Source organism: Erinaceus europaeus, chromosome 9 (genome assembly GCF_950295315.1).
Source record: "Erinaceus europaeus chromosome 9, mEriEur2.1, whole genome shotgun sequence".
NCBI classification, from domain to species: domain Eukaryota; kingdom Metazoa; phylum Chordata; class Mammalia; order Eulipotyphla; family Erinaceidae; genus Erinaceus; species Erinaceus europaeus.
In genome coordinates this window covers 66,692,368-66,712,555 of record NC_080170.1, presented here as the reverse complement: position 1 = coordinate 66,712,555, position 20,188 = coordinate 66,692,368, and the positions used below count along the sequence as shown (strand labels likewise).

General features: G+C 41.0%; 1 protein-coding gene across 2 annotated transcripts; it reads left to right on the top strand.

Annotated features, from left to right (window-relative positions):
* Positions 1 to 449: 449 nt before the first annotated feature.
* DUSP12 (dual specificity phosphatase 12) lies at positions 450 to 18,621 on the top strand. 2 transcript variants are annotated; one of them, XM_016192658.2, is made up of 6 exons: positions 450 to 792; positions 9,511 to 9,624; positions 9,713 to 9,831; positions 11,477 to 11,573; positions 12,371 to 12,557; positions 16,522 to 16,649. In XM_016192658.2, the coding sequence occupies exons 1-6, from the start codon at positions 479 to 481 to the stop codon at positions 16,621 to 16,623; spliced, it is 933 nt and encodes a 310-aa protein (XP_016048144.2). In that variant the 5' UTR covers positions 450 to 478; the 3' UTR covers positions 16,624 to 16,649. The 2 variants fall into 2 exon arrangements, with proteins under 2 accessions (XP_016048144.2, XP_060054085.1); XM_060198102.1 differs by lacking the exon at positions 16,522 to 16,649 and adding an exon at positions 18,220 to 18,621 and having other exon boundaries at positions 452 to 792.
* Positions 18,622 to 20,188: the final 1,567 nt, after the last annotated feature.

The window sequence follows — 20,188 nt, the reverse complement described above, 5'->3', positions numbered from 1 at the left end:
AGTTGGCACAGTGGATAAAGCTTTGGACTCTCAAGCATGAGGTCTTGAGTTAGACCCCTGGCACCTCAGGTACCAAAGTAATGTCTGGTTCATTGTTTCTCTCCTCCTATCTTTCTCATTAGTAAATAAATAAAATCTTTTTTTAAAAAAAAAGTCACAAGAAAAAGAACCCAGACTTCATAAGCACTAAAAAATTTTTACTTCAAACGCCTAACATAATGCCGGTTGAATTGGGTGGGGCCGTCATTTTCCCTTTGAGTCTGGCTGCTCCCGCTTCTCCTTTCCAGAAAGAAAAGCAAGATGATCTCTGCGCTAGAGGAAGTCGCATCCTGTCCACCTGTTTGGTTGGGGGTGGCCAGGGGAGAACCGAGTTGGTCCTCCAAGTGCGCGGTGGCGCTGTCGAGTCAGCGGGCGCCCAGCTAGGCCACCCTAGCCGGCCGCGAAACTCGGTGGTGACGCCGTGGCCCTGGGCGCCGCCATGTTGGAAGCTGACGGCGAGGACCATGGCGGGCTCTGTGGGCCCGTTGGGCCGGTGCTGCAAGTGCGGCCCGGGCTTTTTCTGGGCGGGGCGGTGGCGGAGCCGGGCTGTCTGCGGGAGGCCGGCATCGCGGCCGTGCTGACGGTGGACACGGAGGAGCCGGTCTGGGCGGCGAGGGCCGAGGCGCAGGGGCTGCAGCGCCTCTTCGTGGCCGCGCGAGACACGGCCGACGCCGACTTGCTCAGCCACCTGGACCGCTGCGCCGCCTTCCTGGCCCGCGCCCGCGCCACGGGCCTCGCCGCGCTCGTGCACTGGTGAGCGCTGCCTGCGGGCCGGGCGGGCTGGGCCGGGGTACCGGCTCTGCCTCCGAGGTGGGGACATTGGGACCCGGAGCCTCTTTTGCTCCCTCCGCTTTTACCCCCAAGCATGAAGGGGTGGGGAGGCAGGAGGCTCCTGTGTCCTGCAAGCTCTCGTTCATTCACACTTGGTTGCTGTATTTCGCAGTCACCCGAGTTGGTGATGTTTATTTTGGCGGGGGGTGGAGGGGTGGGGTGTCATCTGTCATCTCATTAGAGACCCAAGGTTTGAATTGCTTTACAGTCAGCGGAGCGGTCAGCACGGTGACAGGGGCTGGTGAGGGGGAAAGCAATTTAATCAGGGGCTTGTAGTCTTAAGATGACGGATGCATATCTCAAACCATCTGCCTCTCAAGGCTGGGGCTTGGGTTTAAACAGCGTCGTGGGCCAGGGAGACAGCATCATGGTGATACAAAAGTCTTTCAGTTCTGCGGCTGTGAAGCACCAACAGAAGCCAGAGCTGAGAAATGCTCCGGTTAAAAAAAAAAAAAAGTGGATCACTACTACCAAAAATGAGATGAACCAAAATTAAAGGTGTTAAAGTAGATGATTAGTGTTTGTGCCCCGGGCATGGTGAGGGGAAGAGATGGGGAGAGAAAGATTTGTGCAGATGTGAAGGATCCCTAAGGGGAAGACAGAGCAGGAGGTGGCAGTGGCCTCAAGATGGAAAATCTGGTGGGTGTTTGGGAATTGCTACTTTTGAATTTTATGTGGTCCCATAGGTTTGTGCTTGTCTTAGTCTTCTTTGTAATTGGATTTGTTTCATTGAAGGTGTCTTTAAAATTTATGCGGAAAAGAGTTCTGCCAATATTTTCCTCTAAGTAGCTGATAGTTTGTGGTCTAACATCCAAGTCCTTGATCCACTTGGAATTTACTTTTGTATTTGGTGAAATATAGTGCTTCAGTTTCATTCTTCTGCATGTTTCAACCCATTTTTTCCAATACAATTTGTTGAAGAGACTCTGCTTTCCCCATTTAATAGTCAGGGCCCCTTTGTCAAAGATTAGATGTCCATAGGTGTGGGGGCTCACTTCTGGGCTCTCAATTCTATTCCACTGGTCAGTGTGTCTATTCGTGTTCCAGTACCAAGCAGTTTTGATGACAATGGCCCTGTAATACAATTTGAAATCTGAGTGTGATGCCTCCGGTTCTGTTATTTTTTTCTCAAGATTGTTTTGGCAATTCTAGGTCTTTTCTGGTTCCAGATAAACATTTGTAGCATTTGTTGTATTCTCCTAAAAAATGTGGTTGGGATCTTGATGGGGATAGTATTAAATTTGTAGGGGGCTCTGGGTAGTATAGCCATTTTGATGATGTTAGTTCTTCCAACCCATGAACATGGAATATCTTTCCACTTCTTTGTGTCTTTTTCAATTTCCTTTGAAAAATTTCTTCATAATTTTCAATATAAAAGTCTTTCACTTCTTTGGTTAGGTTTACTCCTAGATATTTTGGGTTTTTTTTTTTTTTTTGTTATTGTTGCTATAGTAAAAGGAATTGATTTCTGGATTTCAATTTCTTCTAACTTAGTGTTTGCATAGAGGAATGCCACTGACTTTTGAATGTTAATTTTGTAGCCTGACACCTTACTGTATTGCCTGATGATACCCAAAAGCTTCTTGCTGGATTCCTTAGGTTTTTCTGTGTATACTATCATGTCATCTGCAAATAGGGAGAGTTTGACTTCTTCTCTTCCAATCTGTATGCCTTTAATTCCTTGCTCCTGCCTGATTGCTGTGGCAAGAACTTCCAACACTACATTGAATAGTAATGGTGATAGTGGGCAGCCCTGTCTAGTACCTGATCTGAGGGGAAATGCTTCCAGTTTTTCACCATTGAGTATGATGTTGGCTGTAGGTTTGCTATATAGGCTCCACTATCTTCAGGAATTTTCCATCTATTCCCATTTTTTGTAGTGTTTTGATCATAAAGGGATGTTGTATTTTGTCAAAGGCTTTCTCTGCATCTATTGATATGACCATGTGTTTTTTGATCTTGCTTTTGTTGATGTGGTGGATCACATTGATTGATTTACATATATTAAACCAACCTTGCATGCCTGGGATAAACCCCACTTGGTCATGATGAATAATCTTTTTAATATACTGCTGTATCCGGTTGGCTAGAATTTTGTTCAATATTTTAGCATCTGTGTTCATCAGAGATATTGGTCTGTAGTTTTCTTTTTTGGTTGTGTCCCTGTCTGCTTTTGGTATCAGAGTGATGTTGGCTTCATAGAAGCTGGCAGGGAGTATTCCAGTGTCTTCAATCTTCCAGAAGACTTTTAAAAGTAGAGGTATAAGGTTTTGTAGAATTCATTTGTAAAACCATCTGGTCCAGGACTTTTATTTTTGGGAAGATTTTTGATAACTGTTTCAATTTCACTAGCTGTGATGGGCCTGTTCATGTTATCTACTTCTTCTTTACTTAGTTTTGGAAGTTGGTAGGTATCTAGGAAATTGTCCATTTCTTCCAGGTTCTCTAGCTTGGTGGCATATAGCTGTTCATAGAAGCCTTGCATGATATGTTGAATTTTTGTGTTGTCTGTTGTGATATCTCCTCTTTCATTTACGATCCAATTTATTTGAGTCTTCTTCCTTTTTTGTTTTGTGAGTCCGGCTAAAGGTTTGTCGATTTTTTTTTTTTTTTTTTTTTTTTGTCGATTTTGTTCACTCTTTAAAAGAACCAACATTTACTTTTGTCGTATGGTTTTCTTCTTTTCAGTGTTATTGATTTCTGCCCTAACTTTAGTGATTTCTGTCCTTCTGGTTGTTTTAGGGTTCCTTTGTTCTTCTTCTTCTAGGTCTTTAAGCTGTGCAATCAGGCTATTTATTTGTGCTTTTTCTTGTTTCCTAATGTGTGCTTGTATGGCTATGAACTTCGCTCTCACTACTGCCTTAGCTGTGTCCCAAATATCTTGATAGTTTGTGTCTATTTTCATTGAAGTATTAAAACATTTTGATTTCTTCCTTTATTTTATCTTTGACCCAGTAATTGTTAAGGAATGTACTGTTGAGCTTCCACATTTTGGGACTATTACTAATCTTTTGTTGATTGTTAAGTGTTAGTTTAATTCCACTGTGGACTGAGAAGATGCTTGGGATGATTTCAATGCTCTTGAATTTGCTGTTGCTGTCATTGTTGCCTAACATATGGTCTGTCCCTGAGAATGACCCATGTGGACCTGAGTAAAATGTTTATTCCAGTTTCTTGGAATGAATGACTCTGAAAATGTCCAATAGTTCTAGTTTACCTATCTCCTCATTTAGTTCCATTATGTCTTTATTGATTTTCTGCCTGGATGAGAGAGTGAGGTGTTGAAGTCCCCTACTATGTGTTGCTGTTAATATATTGCTGTAGCTCTTTCAGTAGACATTTGATGTATTTCGATGGCTTCTCATTTGGTGCATAGATGTTAATAATTGTTAAGTCCTCTTGATTGACTGATCCTCTGAGCATTAAGTAGTGTCCATTCCTATCTTTTTAAATATTATCTATTTTAAAGTCTATCATGTCAGATATGAAAATAGCTGTTCCCAAGGTCTGGCTGGAGTAGTGGCTCTGCCTGTGGGGAATAGCTGTTCCTGCCCTTTTTTGTGGGCCTTTAGCCTGTATGATAGTTTTCCATCCTTTCATTTTGAGTCTGTGTTTGTCTTGTTGAGTTAGGTGTGTTTCCTGTAGAAAGCATATTGTTGGGTTTTTTTTTCTGATCCATCTTCATAGTCTGTGTCTTTTAATAGGTGAATTCAGGCCATTGACATTTATTGATATCAAAGATTGAAGATATTTTAACGCCATTCTTGTAGAGTTTTAGAGTGTTCTGATATATGGCCTATTTATTTTGGTCTGACTGTTTATAGGAGACCTTACAGAAGTTCTTTCAGGGCAGGCTTGGTGATAGTTGATTCCTTCAACTGTTGCTTGTCTGAGAAGGTTTTTGTGCCTCCATCTAGTCTGAATGACAGTCTAGCAGGATACAGTATTCTTTGTTGAAAGCCTTTCTCATTGAGCACTCGATAGATATCTTGCCATTCTCTTTTGGACTGTAGTGTTTGTGTGGAGAAGACTGTTACTAATCTTATAGGTTTTCCTCTGTAGGTGACTCTTTGTTTTTCTGTTGCAGCCTTCAGGATCCTTTCTTTAACCTTATTCCTTTCCATTCTAAATGTGATGTGTCTTGGTGTCTTTAGTCTGGGTTAATTCTGTTTGGGACCCTCTGGGCTTCTTGAATCTTTATGTCTTTGATGTTGTCCAGACTAGAGAAGTTTTCAGCTATTATGGCCTGAAGAATGCTTTCTTCCTTTCCCTCTCTTTCTTCCTCTGGTAAGCCAATAATGTGTATATTATGTGTTTCTTTTGAAGTCATCCCATAGGACTCTGTTGTTGTTTTATGTATCTCTTAATCTCTTTTTGAGATCTCTTACTTCTTTTTTAGTTGTCTCTAAATCGTCCTCGATCTTGCTAATTCTGTTTTCAGCCTCATTGATTCTATTCTCTCTCCCCACTACTGTTTTCTGGAGTTCATCTATTTTGTTACCCTGTTCTGATACTGTTTTAGCTTGTTCAGCTAGTTGTATTCTTAGCTCAGCTATTTCAGCTTTCAGCTCTCTAATAACCTAGAGATAGTGTTTTCTTCTACAGTCTCTTTTGTTATTTCTGCATTTCTGATGACAATTTTTGCAAACTCTTTACTCACTCTTGTGATTATTTCCTTAGCTAGTGTTTTGATTTTAACCTCATTATTTTGTGCTTCACTTTTTGGGGGGCTTTTAGCTGGACTCTTGTCCTGGTTCATTTCTCCAATATTTCTTCTTGTTGGTTTAGCCATTTTATATTATTATGTTATGGGTTCCCTCTCAGTACTTTTCAAATTACTGATCACTATTGCCTGGATTGACTTGCGTCTAAGTAAGGTAATTAAAGAGTTCACAGTTGAGGAAATTGACAGTTATTTCAATATTATTTTAATCCCTGATTTGGAGCACAGTGGCTTAAAAGCCTCTTTTGTTCTTTTTCTTCCCTGTAGGTTATGGGAGCCTGAGGGCTTTTAAACTATAAGTAGGCTTTTTAGCTTAATCACTGACTCCTGACCAAGAGATAAAGCAGGGTGTGGCAGAGATAATCCAGTGGTTATGCAAAGAGACTTTCACAGCCCCACCTCTATGCCAGGGAGGTATAGGTCTTCTCTTGAGTTTCCTGGCTAGATCTCTGTCCCCTGGTGTCCCTCCCTGCCGCCGCTCCAGGTTCTGAGGGCAGTAGCAATGGAAGACTCAGAGTTGCACTTGGTGAGTCTCAGGGGAGTCCTCTTCTCCCTTCAGCTGTCCCCTTGTTGGTGGAACAGAATGGAGGTGGTGTCTCTGATAAACTGCCAGACTGTTAGCAGCCACTTAATCTCTCCCTAGGCTCCTGTCTGTCCACCAGCCACACATGTTTGCACTCACAGGTGATTTGGTGGGTTCCTGAAGTTGTTCTAGTCCTGTCTTGTTTCAGTCCCAGGTGGTCTCCTTTGGTATTCCTAGTTGATCAGGGACACCCAGATATTTTTCTTTTTTCTTTTCTTTTTTTTTTTTATTTAAGAAAGGATTAATTAACAAAACCATAGGGTAGGAGGGGTACAATTCCACACAGTTCCCTCCCCTGATAGCTTTCCCACTCTCTATCCCTCTGAGAGCATGGATCCAGGGTCATTGTGGGTTGCAGAAGGTAGAAGGTCTGGCTTCTGTAATTGCTTCCCCGCTGAACATGGGCGTTGACTGGTCGGTCCATACTCCCAGTCTGCCTCTCTCTTTCCCTAGTAGGGTGGGTCTCTGGGGAAGTGGAGCTCCAAGACACATTGGTGGGGTCTTCAGTCTAGGGAAGCCTGGCCGGCATCCTGATGACATCTGGAACCTGGTGACTGAAAAGAGAGTTAACATCCAGATATTTTTCTAATCTGGGTTCTGCATTCTCTGTTCTGACCCACAGGGGTGTTGGTTGGTTGAATCTGTATATACCGCGAGCAGAATGTAAATTGTACCCAAGTTTTGGCTGTGCTGGGTTAGGTCTGCCCCCTGACACATTGTTTAAATGTCCTCTGTGGTTTGTTGAGTGAGCACTGGTTCTAAATATTTGTGTAAAGCACAGGTGATCTGCCACCCTGGAGGAGGCATGGGATTCTCAGACATGAGGTCCCAAATTTCATCCCAGTATCACATGTGCCAGAACAATGCTCCGGTCCTCCCTTCCACCTTCCCTCCCTTTCTTCTTACCTCTTTCTCACTAATAAATAAATGAAAGGGCCAGCACACTACCTCACTTGGATCACGCTGCTTTGCTATGTCTGTAAAGTTCTAGTCTGGCCCCACCATGTTGTTGGAGACATTGGTGTGTGGTTTCTTTCTCTGCTTTATCTGTCTTAAAAAAAAAATATCTCGGGAGAAAAAATAAAACAGGATACTGATAAAATGGAAAAAAGTTTGAGGCTAAAACTCCAGAGCTTCTAATATCAAGAGGAAAGAAATTTGAATTTTTTCTGAAGCCATTATGAGACTAGAAAATTAGTTATGGGTGGGGGTAGACAGCATAATGGTTATGCCAAAGAACTCTGATACCTGAGGCTCTGAGATCCCAGGTTCAGTCCCCCACACCAACATAAGCCAGAAAATTAAGTACTATTTATGAATCATTAATAGACTCACATGGTTCAGAATCCAACAAGAATCAGGATACAAAGGGATGATTCTTCCATATATTAGCAGTATTTCAGAGGCAAAGAGCCTGTCTGAGTAGAGTAAGCAGGTGCAAATTAGATCTGAACTTTATTACTTATAGTGTGTTGTGTTGTACAGTATAGTGCCTCCTCAGACCAATTTTTAAATTCTTTATTTTGAAGTGGTGAAGAGAGACCACTTGACTGTGGTGTCGAGGGCTGGGGGCCTACTGGGTGAGCTATCTCTCACAACTTTTTTTTTAATTATTGCTAGTCATTTGTTGTTGTTTTTTTCTTTTTTAAAAAATATGTATTTATTTATTCCCTTTTTGTTGCCCTTGTTGTTTTATTGTTGTAGTTATTGATGTCATTGTTGGATAGGACAGAGAGAAATGAAGAGAGGGAGAGAAAAAGATAGACACCTGCAGACCTGCTTTATCGCTTGTAAAGTGACTCCCCTGCAGGTGGGAAGCCGGGGTCTTGGACGGGGGCTCTAACCAGGATCCTTATGCCGGTCCTTGTGCTTTGCACCATGTGCGCTTAACCCGCTGCGCTACCACCCAACTCCCTGATTTGTTTTTTCTATATAAGCGTGTGTGTGTGTGTGTGTGTGTGTGTGTGTGTGTGTGTGTGTGTGTGTGATGAATAAAGGTTTACAAGATGGTAAGATTACAGGCTATTATTCCATACCCACCACTAAAGTTCTGTGTCCCCTACAATAACCACCATAGTTCTCACAAAAAGTCTTAGAGACAGCTTTTGTTTACTTCTCTGTGATTGTGTGTGTGTGTGTGTGTGTGTGTGTGTTTTTTATCTTTTACTTATTTTATAGAGGTAGCAAGAAATTGAGAGGAAAAGAGATACGTAAAGAGAGACAGACACCTGCAGCACTACTTCACCACTTGTGAAGCTTTCCCCCTACAGGTGGGGACCAGAGGCTTGAACTCGGGTCCTTGCACATTGTAACATGTGTGCTCAACTAGGTGCACCACCGCCCGGCCCTGTTTTTTTTTTTTCTTCTTCTTCTTCTTCTTCAAGTTTATGTGTTTCAGTTCTCTAGATTCCACATAGGAGTAAAACCATTTGCTAGTTATCTTATACTTCTTTACTTATTTTGTTGAACATACCACCTCCAGTTCTGTCCATTTTGTCCAAAGGACATAATATTGTCTTTTGATTGCAGAGTAGTATTCCATGAAGTAAATATCCCATACTTTAAATTTTTTTTGTTAATTTATTATTTACTGGTTAGAGGCTGAAATTGAGAGGGAAAGGGGAGATAGAAAGAGAGAGAAAAAGAAGACACCTGCAGCTCAGCTTCACTAATTGTGAAGCTTTCTTCCTGTAGTTGGGGGTAGGGGGACTTGAAGCTGGGTACTTGTACATTATAATATGGGTTCAACTGGGTACACCACCATCTTGCCCCTTTTTTTAAATTGCCACTAGGGTTACTGCTGGACCTCAGTGCCTACACAAAGAATCTGCTACTCTCAGTGGCCATTTTTTCCTTTTGTTTTTCTCCCTATTTGATAAGACAAAATTTGGAAGGGGAGGGAGTACTTTGCTTGCTTCCTGAAGATGGGGAGTAGGTGCTCAAACCCAGGTCCTTGTGTATGGTAATGTGTGGTGTGCAATTAACCAGGTGTGCCACTGCCCACGCCCTTTTATTATTATTTACCAGAGCACTGTTCAGCTCTGGCTGATGGTGGTACAGGGGGTTGAATCTGGGACTTTGGAACCACAGGCATGAAAGTCTTTGCATAACTATTATGCTATCTAGCCTCCACCCACCCCCTGTAACTTCTTTATCCAGTCACCTGTCTATGGGCATTTAGACATTTAGGCTGCTCTTTGGCTATTGTGAATAATGCAGCTGTGAACATAGGGATGCAAATGTCCCTTCGAATTAGCGTTTGCGTATCCTTTGGACAAATGCCAAAGAATAATGTTTCTGGGTTGTTGCTTGCTTTTAAAGATCTCTTTTTCAGTCATGCAGGCGTCAGTCGCAGTGTGGCAGTGATGACAGCTTACCTGATGAAGACTGATCAGCTAACTTTTGAGAAGGCCTATGGCAGTCTCCAGGCTATCAAACCAGAGGCCAAGTGAGTTTTTTGTGCTAGTAGTAAATTCTGCCCTTGTGATGCTTTTTCTTCTTGAGATGGAAACTTCACTTTCCCTTTGCCATCACAGGATGAATGAGGGCTTTGAGTGGCAGCTGAAATTATATCAGGCCATGGGCTGTGAAGTGGATACTTCCAGTGCAATTTACAAGCAATATCGTCTACAAAAGGTTACAGAGAAGTATCCAGGTGGGTGATAGTTGACCAGTTTATCCTAGGCCCTTTCTAGATGCTATTTACTCAAACACTAACCGCTGCTGGGGTGTCAAATCCATTCCCAGCGCTCCCTTGAGAATAGCTATTTACTGTTGATTCCTTTTGAACCAGTGGTTCAGCAAGAAATAGCTTGTTCAAGGACCAGCCTGGAGGTAAGTAAGTGGAAGCTGGAATTAGAACTCAGTTTTGTTTTGAATTTGTATTATTATAAACTTTTGAGGTTTCAGGGCTATAATTTCATACCCCTTATAGGCTTCTTTTCACTTAATGGACTCAACCTCTCAATACATTTTTTTTTTTTTTTTAATTATTTCATTAGTTGAGATAGACTCAAGACAACTTTTTTTTTTTTTTACCAGAGCACTGCTCAGCTCTGGCTTCCAGTGGTTCGGGGGATTGAACCTGGGACTTTGAAGCCGCAGGCATGAGAATCTCTTTGCATAACCGTTATGCTATCTACCTCCGCCCTCTCAATACATCTTTACCTACTTATACACTGTAGTCACATATCTTTGTAACAATGTTTCTAAAACACAAAAATATAAATTTGAATGATAGATGCAGTCATAAACAGAAGCAATTATAAAATTACACATCTCAAATTATTACTACATGAAATTACTTTCATGTAGTATTTGTAAGGCATAGTTAATTGTTCTATTCTTTTGTGTCTTGAGAAGGTTCAAAAGGCCAAGCATTCCTCTGAAAATAAAACTCACACTCAATGTAGAAAGTAAAACAATAAAGCTGGGCTAGGAAGATGGTATAATGATTCTGCAAAAGCTTAAGAGGTCCCAGGTTGAATCCCCAGCACCACCATAAGCCAGAACTGAGCAGTGCTCTGGTCTCTGTCTTGAACTCACGTTTTGGTACTAGATGAACCCCAGGGCTTCAACAAGAGATTCTGTTAACTCATCCTTATTGCTCAACATTTGTTTTAAAATTTTTCCTAAGGGGAGCACTTATTGCCTGAAGTTGAGGTTAGTTAATTTTTGTCTGCAAATGTGGAGGGTTGTTATGGACACATGGATGCAGTTTTATTTTAATTTTTTCCAACTCCATTATCATTTTACTGAGGAAGTGTTGATTTATGGGATTGCTATTGTCACGAGGGCATATTTCCACATTTCTCCAAGATAAGAATTCATACATTTCACGGTCAACCAAACCATCATCTTATTTCGCCAGAGGGACTTAAGTCACCTTAGTGCTCTTCCCCTCTTTTGAGTCTCAGAATCTGCTTTAATAGACCATAGACCATTGAAGCTTCTCTCTGTATTGTCCTTTGCTTGGTTGCTTAAAGCCCAACTGTGAGTGAGATCATTCCATATTCATCCTTCCTCTTCTGGCTTATCTCACCCAATGTTATCTCACCCCCTAATTCCATCCATACTAAAGCAAAGGAGATTATACTATCCTTTCTTACAGCTGTGTAACGTTCCATTGTGTAGATGTGCCATAACTTCTTTAACTACTCATCTGTTGTTAGACATATCTTACTCCACGTAGATCCCCAGCCTCCTCTAAGTGTTCCTCCTTCCCCCCCTGCCCTTCTGCATCCCCCATGTTGCCTGCAGTCTGCTTATGATGATAGGTGCATTGTAATTATGTCACCTAGAGTTGCAGAACTTACCTCAAGAGCTCTTTGCTGTTGACCCAACCACTATTTCACAAGGGCTAAGGGATGAGACCCTCTACAAATGCAGGAAGTGCAGGTAAGTACTTTTTATCCTCTGAAGATTTTATCTGTTTCTAAACAGTGCTATAGGAAGAATTTAATTGAATTCTATAGAGATTTCAAATTCAAATTGCTTGCAAAAAGAATTTACATTCTTTACAGTGTGCAAGGACCCAGGTTTGAGCCCCTGCTTCCCACCTGTAGGGGGGAAAGTGGTGAAGCAGTGCTGCAGGTGCTACTCTGTCTCCTTCCCTCCCTATCTCCTCCCCCCTCAATTTCTCTTTGTCTCTGTCCAATAATAAGTAAATTTTTAAAAATTGGGAGAAACAAATTTACATTCTTTTTAAAATATTATTTTAGGATAGAGACAAAGATTGAGAGAGAAAGGGGAAGGAGAGAGAGAAACAGACAAACCTATAGTACTGCTTCACCACTTATGAAGCTTCCCCCTGGCAGGTGGGTCTCAGGGGCTAGAAACTGGGTCTCTGTGTATTATAACATGCTTGCTCTGTCAGGTGTGCTGTCACCCAGCCCAGAACTTACATTATTAAAAGTAATCCTGAGCTGAGGAAAGTGCTTAAGGTTTATGCAAAAAGACATTCATGCCTGCATCACCAAAGGCTCAAAATTCAATCCCCAGCACCACCATAAGCCAGAGCTGATCAGTGCTCTGATTTTTTAACAAAAGGAACCAAATGACTCCAGGTCACTGAAAGTTAAATCAGCATGACCAGTGTTTTATTATTGTGTCCTCCATGAAAATATCTGCAGTCTCATCTCTTTTTTTCATCCTTTTGGAAGTCTGTAATAGTTTCCTTTGTTTGTGACTTGCAGGCGATCTTTATTTCGAAGTTCCAGCATTTTGGATCATAATGAAGGAAATGGTCCTTTGGCCTTTGCCCACAAGAGAGTGACGCCATCTCTCGTACTTACCACAGGGAGCCAGGCTCAGTGTACCTCTTACTTCATTGAACCTGTTCAGTGGATGGAATCTGCTTTGTTGGGAGTGATGGATGGACAAGTGAGACACATTTTATTTTCTGTAGTTTCATTAGATGGTCTATATTTTGTCTTCTCTTGCAATTTAAACTATATATTAACTAGATTTTTCCTCTGTCTAGACTTTCTTTCTATACACTGTCTTTTTAGTGTGGAGCAGATTATTGATTGGTCCAGGAGGTGGCGTGGTGTATAAAGCACTGGATTCTCAAGTAGGAGGCCCTGAGTTCAATCCCTGGCAGCACATGTACCAGAGTGATACTTGAGTCTTTCTCTCTCTTTTTCTGTCTTCATGAATAAATAAATATAATCTTTAAAAAGAGAGAGAGAGATTATTGCAAGTATTTTTTTTTTTTTAAAGTATTAGTGAAAGTTAGGAATAACTTATCGGGTAAGACACCTTTTTTTTTTTCTTCCAGGGTTATTGCTGGGGCTTGGTGCCTGCACTACTCCTGCAACCTTTTATATATATATATATAAATAGGACAGAGAAATTGAGAGGGGATGGGAAGATAGTGAAAGAGAGAGAAATAGACACCTGCAGACTTGCTTCACCACTTTGAAGTGAATCCCCCCCCCAAGGTGGGGAGATGGGGGCTCCAACTGGGAACCTTGTACAGGTCCTTGTACTTCATACTATGTGTGCTTAACCTGGTGCACCATTGCCTGACTCCTTATTTGTTATTTTTTTCAGGATCTTTTATAAAGGTTGATAGGCTTGCTGTGAGATTCATTTTCACTTCCTGTTAATTCTAAAGACTGCAGTTGATATGAACATCCTATGCCAGCCATGCTTTACTTCCCAGTTTACTTAATAATTTAATTAAAAAAATAAACAATTTAATGATAATCTTAATCTAAGATGAAATTGATCTTAACTATTTTAAGTTTGTAGTGACTACTTATGAAGCCCTCTCATATTACTTCATTAAATAATACAGTGACTTTATACAATATGTGGAACAGATTTATACAAGAGAAAACTTAGTTCACATGGCTATCTTATCTAGAGAGTGGTGTCTCAGGGCGGGGTGGTGGCACACCCAGTTGAGCACACTTGTTACAGTGCACAAGGACCCGGGTTGGAGCCCCCGGTCCCTACCTGCAGGGGGAAAGCTTCACGAGTGGTAAAGCAGAGCTGCAGGTGTCTCTGTCTCTCTTCCTCTCTGTCACTCCCTACCATCTCGATTTCTGGCTATCTCTATCCAATAAATAAATAAAGATAATAAGAAAAAAAAGTGGTGTTTCATACTCAGAATAGTTTCAGATATTGTGTGTGTGTGGAGAGAGAGAGACAGAGAGAACTTACGTGCATGCACTGTGGCTTGAACTTAGCATGAATAGGCTACATCCTTGAACACAGTGTTAATTTTTGAAAACAACTTTATTAGAATACATATCACTTGGGCTGAGGAAACAACATGATAGTAATACAAAGAATTATAGTAATTATAAAATATGTTGATGTATAATATGCTGTTTAAAATAGCATAATAATTATGCTAAAGGCTTTCATGCTTGATGTACGAAAGGTCCCAGGTTCAGTCCCCAGCACCACCATAGAAATTTGTTAGAGTTTCTCATTTCCTAGTTCAAGTCCCGGTTTCCCACCTACAGGGGAAACTTCACAAACAGTGAAGCAGTTTTGCAGGTATCTGCACGTGTCTTTCTGTCTCACTCCTTCTTATCCTTCCTTCTCGATTTCTGTCTCTATCCAATTAAAAAATATACATATAATTTACTGAATAACACACCCACTTATAGTACACATAGTTAGTTCATGATTTTTAGTGTATTCTGAATTCTCTGCAACCATCATCATTTGTCACCTCTAAAATAAACTCTGTGTCCTTCCCACTAGTATCACTTCCCATTCTAGACAGTATTATTTGCAGTGGTAGGGTTTTCACTTCTGATAAAATTCATTTTATTTCTTGTTTTATTTTGTTTAGTGTTTTTCATTTTACTTACTTTTTTTTTTATATTCTACCTATTATTCTTTACTTAGTTATTGTTTTCCCCAAACTGTTTTGTGGGTGGAGGGTTAATGATTTGCAGTGCAGTTGTTGACACATGATTACAATTGCTCATCTCCCTGTGATGGGTGTCTATAAAAAGTCTACTCCCTACTTACGTCTTTTTCCACCATCATGTACCAGGACCCCAGCCCTTTCGACCCCTTCCCACCCCTTCCTTCCCAAGAGTCTTATCCTTTGGCCCAATCTTTTTTCACTTTTTAAAAATAGGTTTATTAGGGGGCCAGGCGGTGGCGCACCTGGTTAAGCGCACACATTACAGTGCACAACGACCCAGGTTCAAGCCCCTGGTTCCCACCTGCAGAGGGAAAGCTTCACAAGTGGTAAAGCAGGGTTGCAGGTTTCTCTTTGTCTCTCTTCCTGTCTATCTCCCCCTCCCCTCTCAATTTCTCTCTATCTCTATCCAATAATAAATAAATAAATATTAATTAAAAATAATAAAATTAAAATAGGTTTGTTAATGTGTGTATGTGGGGGGGGTATTAGAATATCATATGGTATCTGTGATGCCAGTGATGGAACTTGGGACCTCATGCTTGAGAGTCTAGTTCTTTATTCACTGGACTACTTCCCAGGACATCTTGCTGTTTTTGTTTAGCCTAGGAAATGCACGAGCTAAAACATTTTTGTGAAAGAAACTTGACCCCATTTGTATATACATCTGTGTACACATTTGATTTCCATAGAATATATACCTAAAAGTGGTTGACTGTAAAGTGTGTACATGCTAAATATTACTGAAATTCCAGACAGATGTTAAAGGCTCCTGAATGGGGCCTGCAGAATAGCTCATCTGGATGGTGTACCTGCTTTGTTTTATGTGTGACCCAAGTTTGAGCCCAGTGCAACAAAAAAGGGGAAAAAAAAAAAAAAGCCTCCAGGAGCAGTGGATTCATAGTGTAGGCACTATGAATCCCCAGCAATAACTCTGGAGGCAAAAAAAAAAAAAAAAAAACCTCCAATACATACTTAATTTCTACTTGCCATTGAATGATTGAATGCATGAACTAATTTCCTTATATCCATGGCATAGTAGATATCATAAGACAGGCAAAGTTTTATTAATCTGTGGGCTAGAAAATGTTGATCCTAACGTGTTTTCATCAGAATTTCCATGAGTACTGTCATCAGCCATTTATAGTTACCTTTTCTGTAACTTTCCTCCATATCCTTGGCTTATTTTTCTGTGGCCTTTTATTATTTATGTGAAATTAATTTGTACTCTAGAGTAGAGACAGAGAATTGAGGAGTGGGGAGCTAGAGAAGGAGAGAGACAGACACCTGCAGCACTGCTTTACCACTTGTGAAGCTTTCCCCTGCAGGTGGGGACTAGGGGCTTGAACCTGGGTCCTTGTGCATTATACCATGGGCACTGAAGCAGGTATGCTACTACCTGGCCCTTTTTGATTTATTCTCTATGTGAATAAAGCCACACCTCATACTATGCACAAATTAAAAAGCTAGGGAGCTGGGCGGTAGCACAGCAGGTTAAGTGCAAATTGCACAAAGCGCAAGGACAGGTGTAAGGATCCTGGTTAAGCCCCCGGCTCCCCACCTGCAGGGGTAGCTTCGCAAGCAGTGAAGCAGGTCTGCAGGTGTCTATCTTTCTCTCCTCCTCTCTGTCTTCCCCATCTCTCTCGATTTCTCTCTGTCCTATCCAACAACAACAGCTATGACTACAATAACAGCTACAACAAGGGCAACAAAATGGGAAAAATGTCCTCCAGGAGCAGTAAATTTGTAGTGCAGGCACTGAGCCCCAGCGATAATCTGGAGGCAAAAAAAAAAAAAAAAGCTAAAAATAAATAATTATGCTATGAATATATTTGATGAAGATTCAGTAGACTTGGTAAGCTTTTTGCAATTACCTGTTTTACCAGAGTACCCATTTGCTTTTTTTCTGGACAGGCTAGTTAGTACCTTGTGCATGTGTGCTCTCTCTATTCCCAGGCTGCTTTTTCCTTCATTCAGAGGGGAAGAGAGATCATAGTCCCAGAGCTTCCCCTCCCACCACCCCATCCTATGGCACTCACATGTGGTGCCAGGACTTAATCCTGGACAGGTATCTTACCCAGTGAGCTATTTCTTTGTTTTATTATTATTTATTTTAAGTTTTATGCATTTATTACCATGAGAGAAAGCCAGCATATCACTCTGGCATTCCAGGGATTAAACTCAGGACCTCATGCTATTAGGTCTAACACTTTAGGCACTGTGCTACTTCCTGAGCTGCCCTCTGCTTTTAAATAGCCAGGAATTGGGACCAGGGAGACAGCGCGCCAGCAGTAGCACAACAGACTTTCATGCCTGAGGCTCCAGGTCTCACATTTCATTTCCATTTCATGTCTCAAGCTTTATCTTTCTTCTCTTGTGTTGTAGCTGATCTATTTCTCCTTAAAAGTTCTGGGTATAACATGCTTCTTAGACAACTAGATAGTCCACCACCTACTATAATAAATTGCCATAGCAGTTTACCTCACTGATCAGACTCACCTCCAAGGTGGGGACCCATTCTTACATTCTTACATTCTCCATTCTTACATTCTGTATTGTGAGAATTTTTTTATTGTTTTGTTTCATATAAAAGTATATGAATGAGGCTTTAGTGAAATAGCTCACATGGGCAATGAACTGCTTTGCCATGTGCACAACCCTGGTTCAAGCCCAGCTCCCACTGCATTGAAAGAAACTTCAGTGCTGTGGTCTGTTTCTCTCTCTCTCTCTCTCTCTCTCCCCTTCCTTCCTTCTCTCTTTATATATATCTATACATACACACACACACACACACACACACACACACACATATGTCATGCAGTAGTGCATTTGGTAGAACAGGCATGTTATATAATACATAAGGAGGGAGTTGGGCGGTAGTGCAGCGTGTTAAGCACAGGTGGCACAAAGCACAAAGACCAGCATAAGGATCCTGGTTTGAGACCCTGGCTCCCCACCTGCAGGGGAGATGCTTCACAGGCGGTGAAATAGGTCTGTAGGTTTCTATCTTTTTCTCCTCCGTTATGTCTTCCCCTCCTCTCTCCATTTTTCTCTGTCCTATCCAACAGCAACTACAGCAATAAAACAACTAGGGCAACAAAATGGAATAAATAAATATTTTTTAAAAATACTTAAGGGCCCAGATTCAAGCCTCTGGTCCCCACCTGCATTGGGTGGTAAACTTTATAAGTAGTGGAGCATTTCTGCAGGAGTCTCTCTCTCTCTCTCTCTCTCTCTCTCTCTCTCTCCATCTCTATCACCCCCTTCCCTCCTGATTTCTCTGTCTCATCCAATAAGTAAAATATGTTAAAAACAAAATAAATGGGAGTTGTGCAGTACCACAGTGGGTTAAGTGCAAGTGGTGCAAAGTGCAAGGACCGGAGTAAGGATCCCGGTTCGAGCCCCCAGCTCTCCACCTGCAGGGGAGTTGCTTCACAGATAGTGAAGCAGGTCTGCAGGTATCTATCTTCTCTCCCCCTCTCTGTTTTCCCCTCCTCTCTTCATTTCTCTGTGTCCTATTCAACAACGATGACATCAGTAACAACAACAATAACTATAACTAAAACAAGAGCAACAAAAAGGAATAAATATTAAAAATAAATAAAGTATTTTTAAAAGCTAATGAATGCAGTAATAATTTTTGTTTTATTTTAGCTTCTATGCCCCAAATGCAAGGCCAAGTTGGGCTCTTTTAATTGGTCTGGTGAGCAGTGCTCCTGCGGGCGTTGGATCACACCTGCTTTTCAAATCCATAAGAATCGAGTGGATGAAATGAAAACGCTGCCAGTCTTGGGATCACAAACAAGAATAGTGAACTCATGACATTTGACAACATGGGAAGGAACAAACTATTGATACTGCTGCTCTAGCTCCAGAGATGGTCTAATTTTAGGCTACCGGCATTTCCTGGGACAGGCAAGAATGTCTAATCACTTGGTGTGACTTAGAAACTGCGTTGTTAAGCTTACTATTTAATTAGAATGATGTGCATGGAAATCAAAAGCTTTTACATCAAAGAAGTATTTTATTTGATATTAAAATATATCATAATTCACATTCTTTTGTATATTTAATTTGTTCTCTTTATTGGGGGGATTCATGGTTTACAGTTGACAGTAAAATACAATAGTTGGTACATGTGTAACATTGCTCAGTTTTCCATATAATACTCTAGCCCCCCATGTAGGTCCTCTGGCCATCATGTTCTGGAACCTGAACAATCCCCCCATCAGAGTCCTTTACTGTGGTGCAATACAGCAACTCCAATCCAAGTTTTGCTTTGTGTTTTCCTTTCTGTTTTTATTTTTCAACTTCTGTCTGTGAGTGGGATCATCCCATATTCATCCTTCTGTATTTCTTTTTAATTTATTCCCTTTTGTTGCCCTTATTGTTTTATTGTTGTAGCTATTATTGTTGTTATTGATGTCATTGTTGTTGGATAGGACAGAGAGAAATGGAGAGAGGAGGGGAAGACAGAGAGGGGGAGAGAAAGATAGACATCTGCAGATATAGACACCTGCAGACCTGCTTCACTGCTTGTGAGGCGACTCCCCTACAGGTGGGGAGACGGGTTCGAACCGGGATCCTTAAGCTGCTCAGAAATTAATGTTTCCATAGATACTTTATTTCTAGAAATGCAAAGCAGATTTACCTAGATGTAGTTTGAAGTGTATTTCTCTTTTTCTTTTAAGGGACATTAGGAAATAAATCTACGGAGCTCCAGTGCTGGTTAGCGCGCGGTACTTATACAGGAGATAAATCTACATAAGTGTGGAATTTTCTTGGGAACGCAGGAGGAAAAACCATTAGTAAAACACTGACTAACTTGTGGTTTTTCCTGTTACACTTCAGGTTCTGGTTCATCTATGAAAAGCAGAATTAAGATGATACCTTTTGAATGGCCCAGCAGGTGGCGCAGTGGGTATATTCTGTGCACAGGTCCCAACTTCAACTTCTAGTACCACATATGCCAGTGATGCTCTGGTTCTCTCTTTCTCATTAATAAAGTAAATTTTAAAAAGAAAGAAAGAGAACTACCTTCTGAAGAAATATACTTAAAGAATTATATTACTGTTTGGATTTTAAGTATATGAGAGACTGAGAGAACTAGACCTTCATTGCCACATGTGATTCCAGGGATCGAACTTGGGGCCACGTAACCTTAATACCTGTAAGTCCAGTGCAGGGTATTTTTTTGTTTGTTTTTCCTTTTTTTTTTTTTTTGCCTCCAGGGTTATGGAATCCACTGCTCCTGGAAGCCATTTTTTCCCCCCATTTTATTGGATAGGACAGAGAGAAATTGAGAGGGGAGAGGGATATATATATATAGAGAGAGAGAGAAATATGGACATCTGCAGACCTGCTTCACCATTTATGCTTCAAGGACCAAACCTGGGTCCTTGTGCTTCATACTATGTGTGCTTAACTGGGTGTGCTACTGCCTGCCCCCTTTGTTTTTCTTTTTTGACATTTTATCACCATCTCTGGAAACTAGAATTTGTTTTGCTCATTATTAGTTTTTGAATGTGTCTTAAATGAATGTTTTAATAAAGAAGACTTAACTAGTAGAAATAGAATTCATATTACTTTATATTCTATTTTTTTATTATTGATTTAATAGTGA

Excerpts from the sequence above, each read along its gene's own strand:
- DUSP12 (XM_060198102.1), top strand. The coding sequence starts at position 479 with ATGTTGGAAGCTGACGGCGAGGACCATGGCGGGCTCTGTGGGCCCGTT. Across the intron at positions 793-9,510 it reads CTCGCCGCGCTCGTGCACTG|TCATGCAGGCGTCAGTCGCA; the intron begins GTGAGCGCTGCC and ends TCTCTTTTTCAG. Across the intron at positions 9,625-9,712 it reads GCTATCAAACCAGAGGCCAA|GATGAATGAGGGCTTTGAGT; the intron begins GTGAGTTTTTTG and ends TTGCCATCACAG.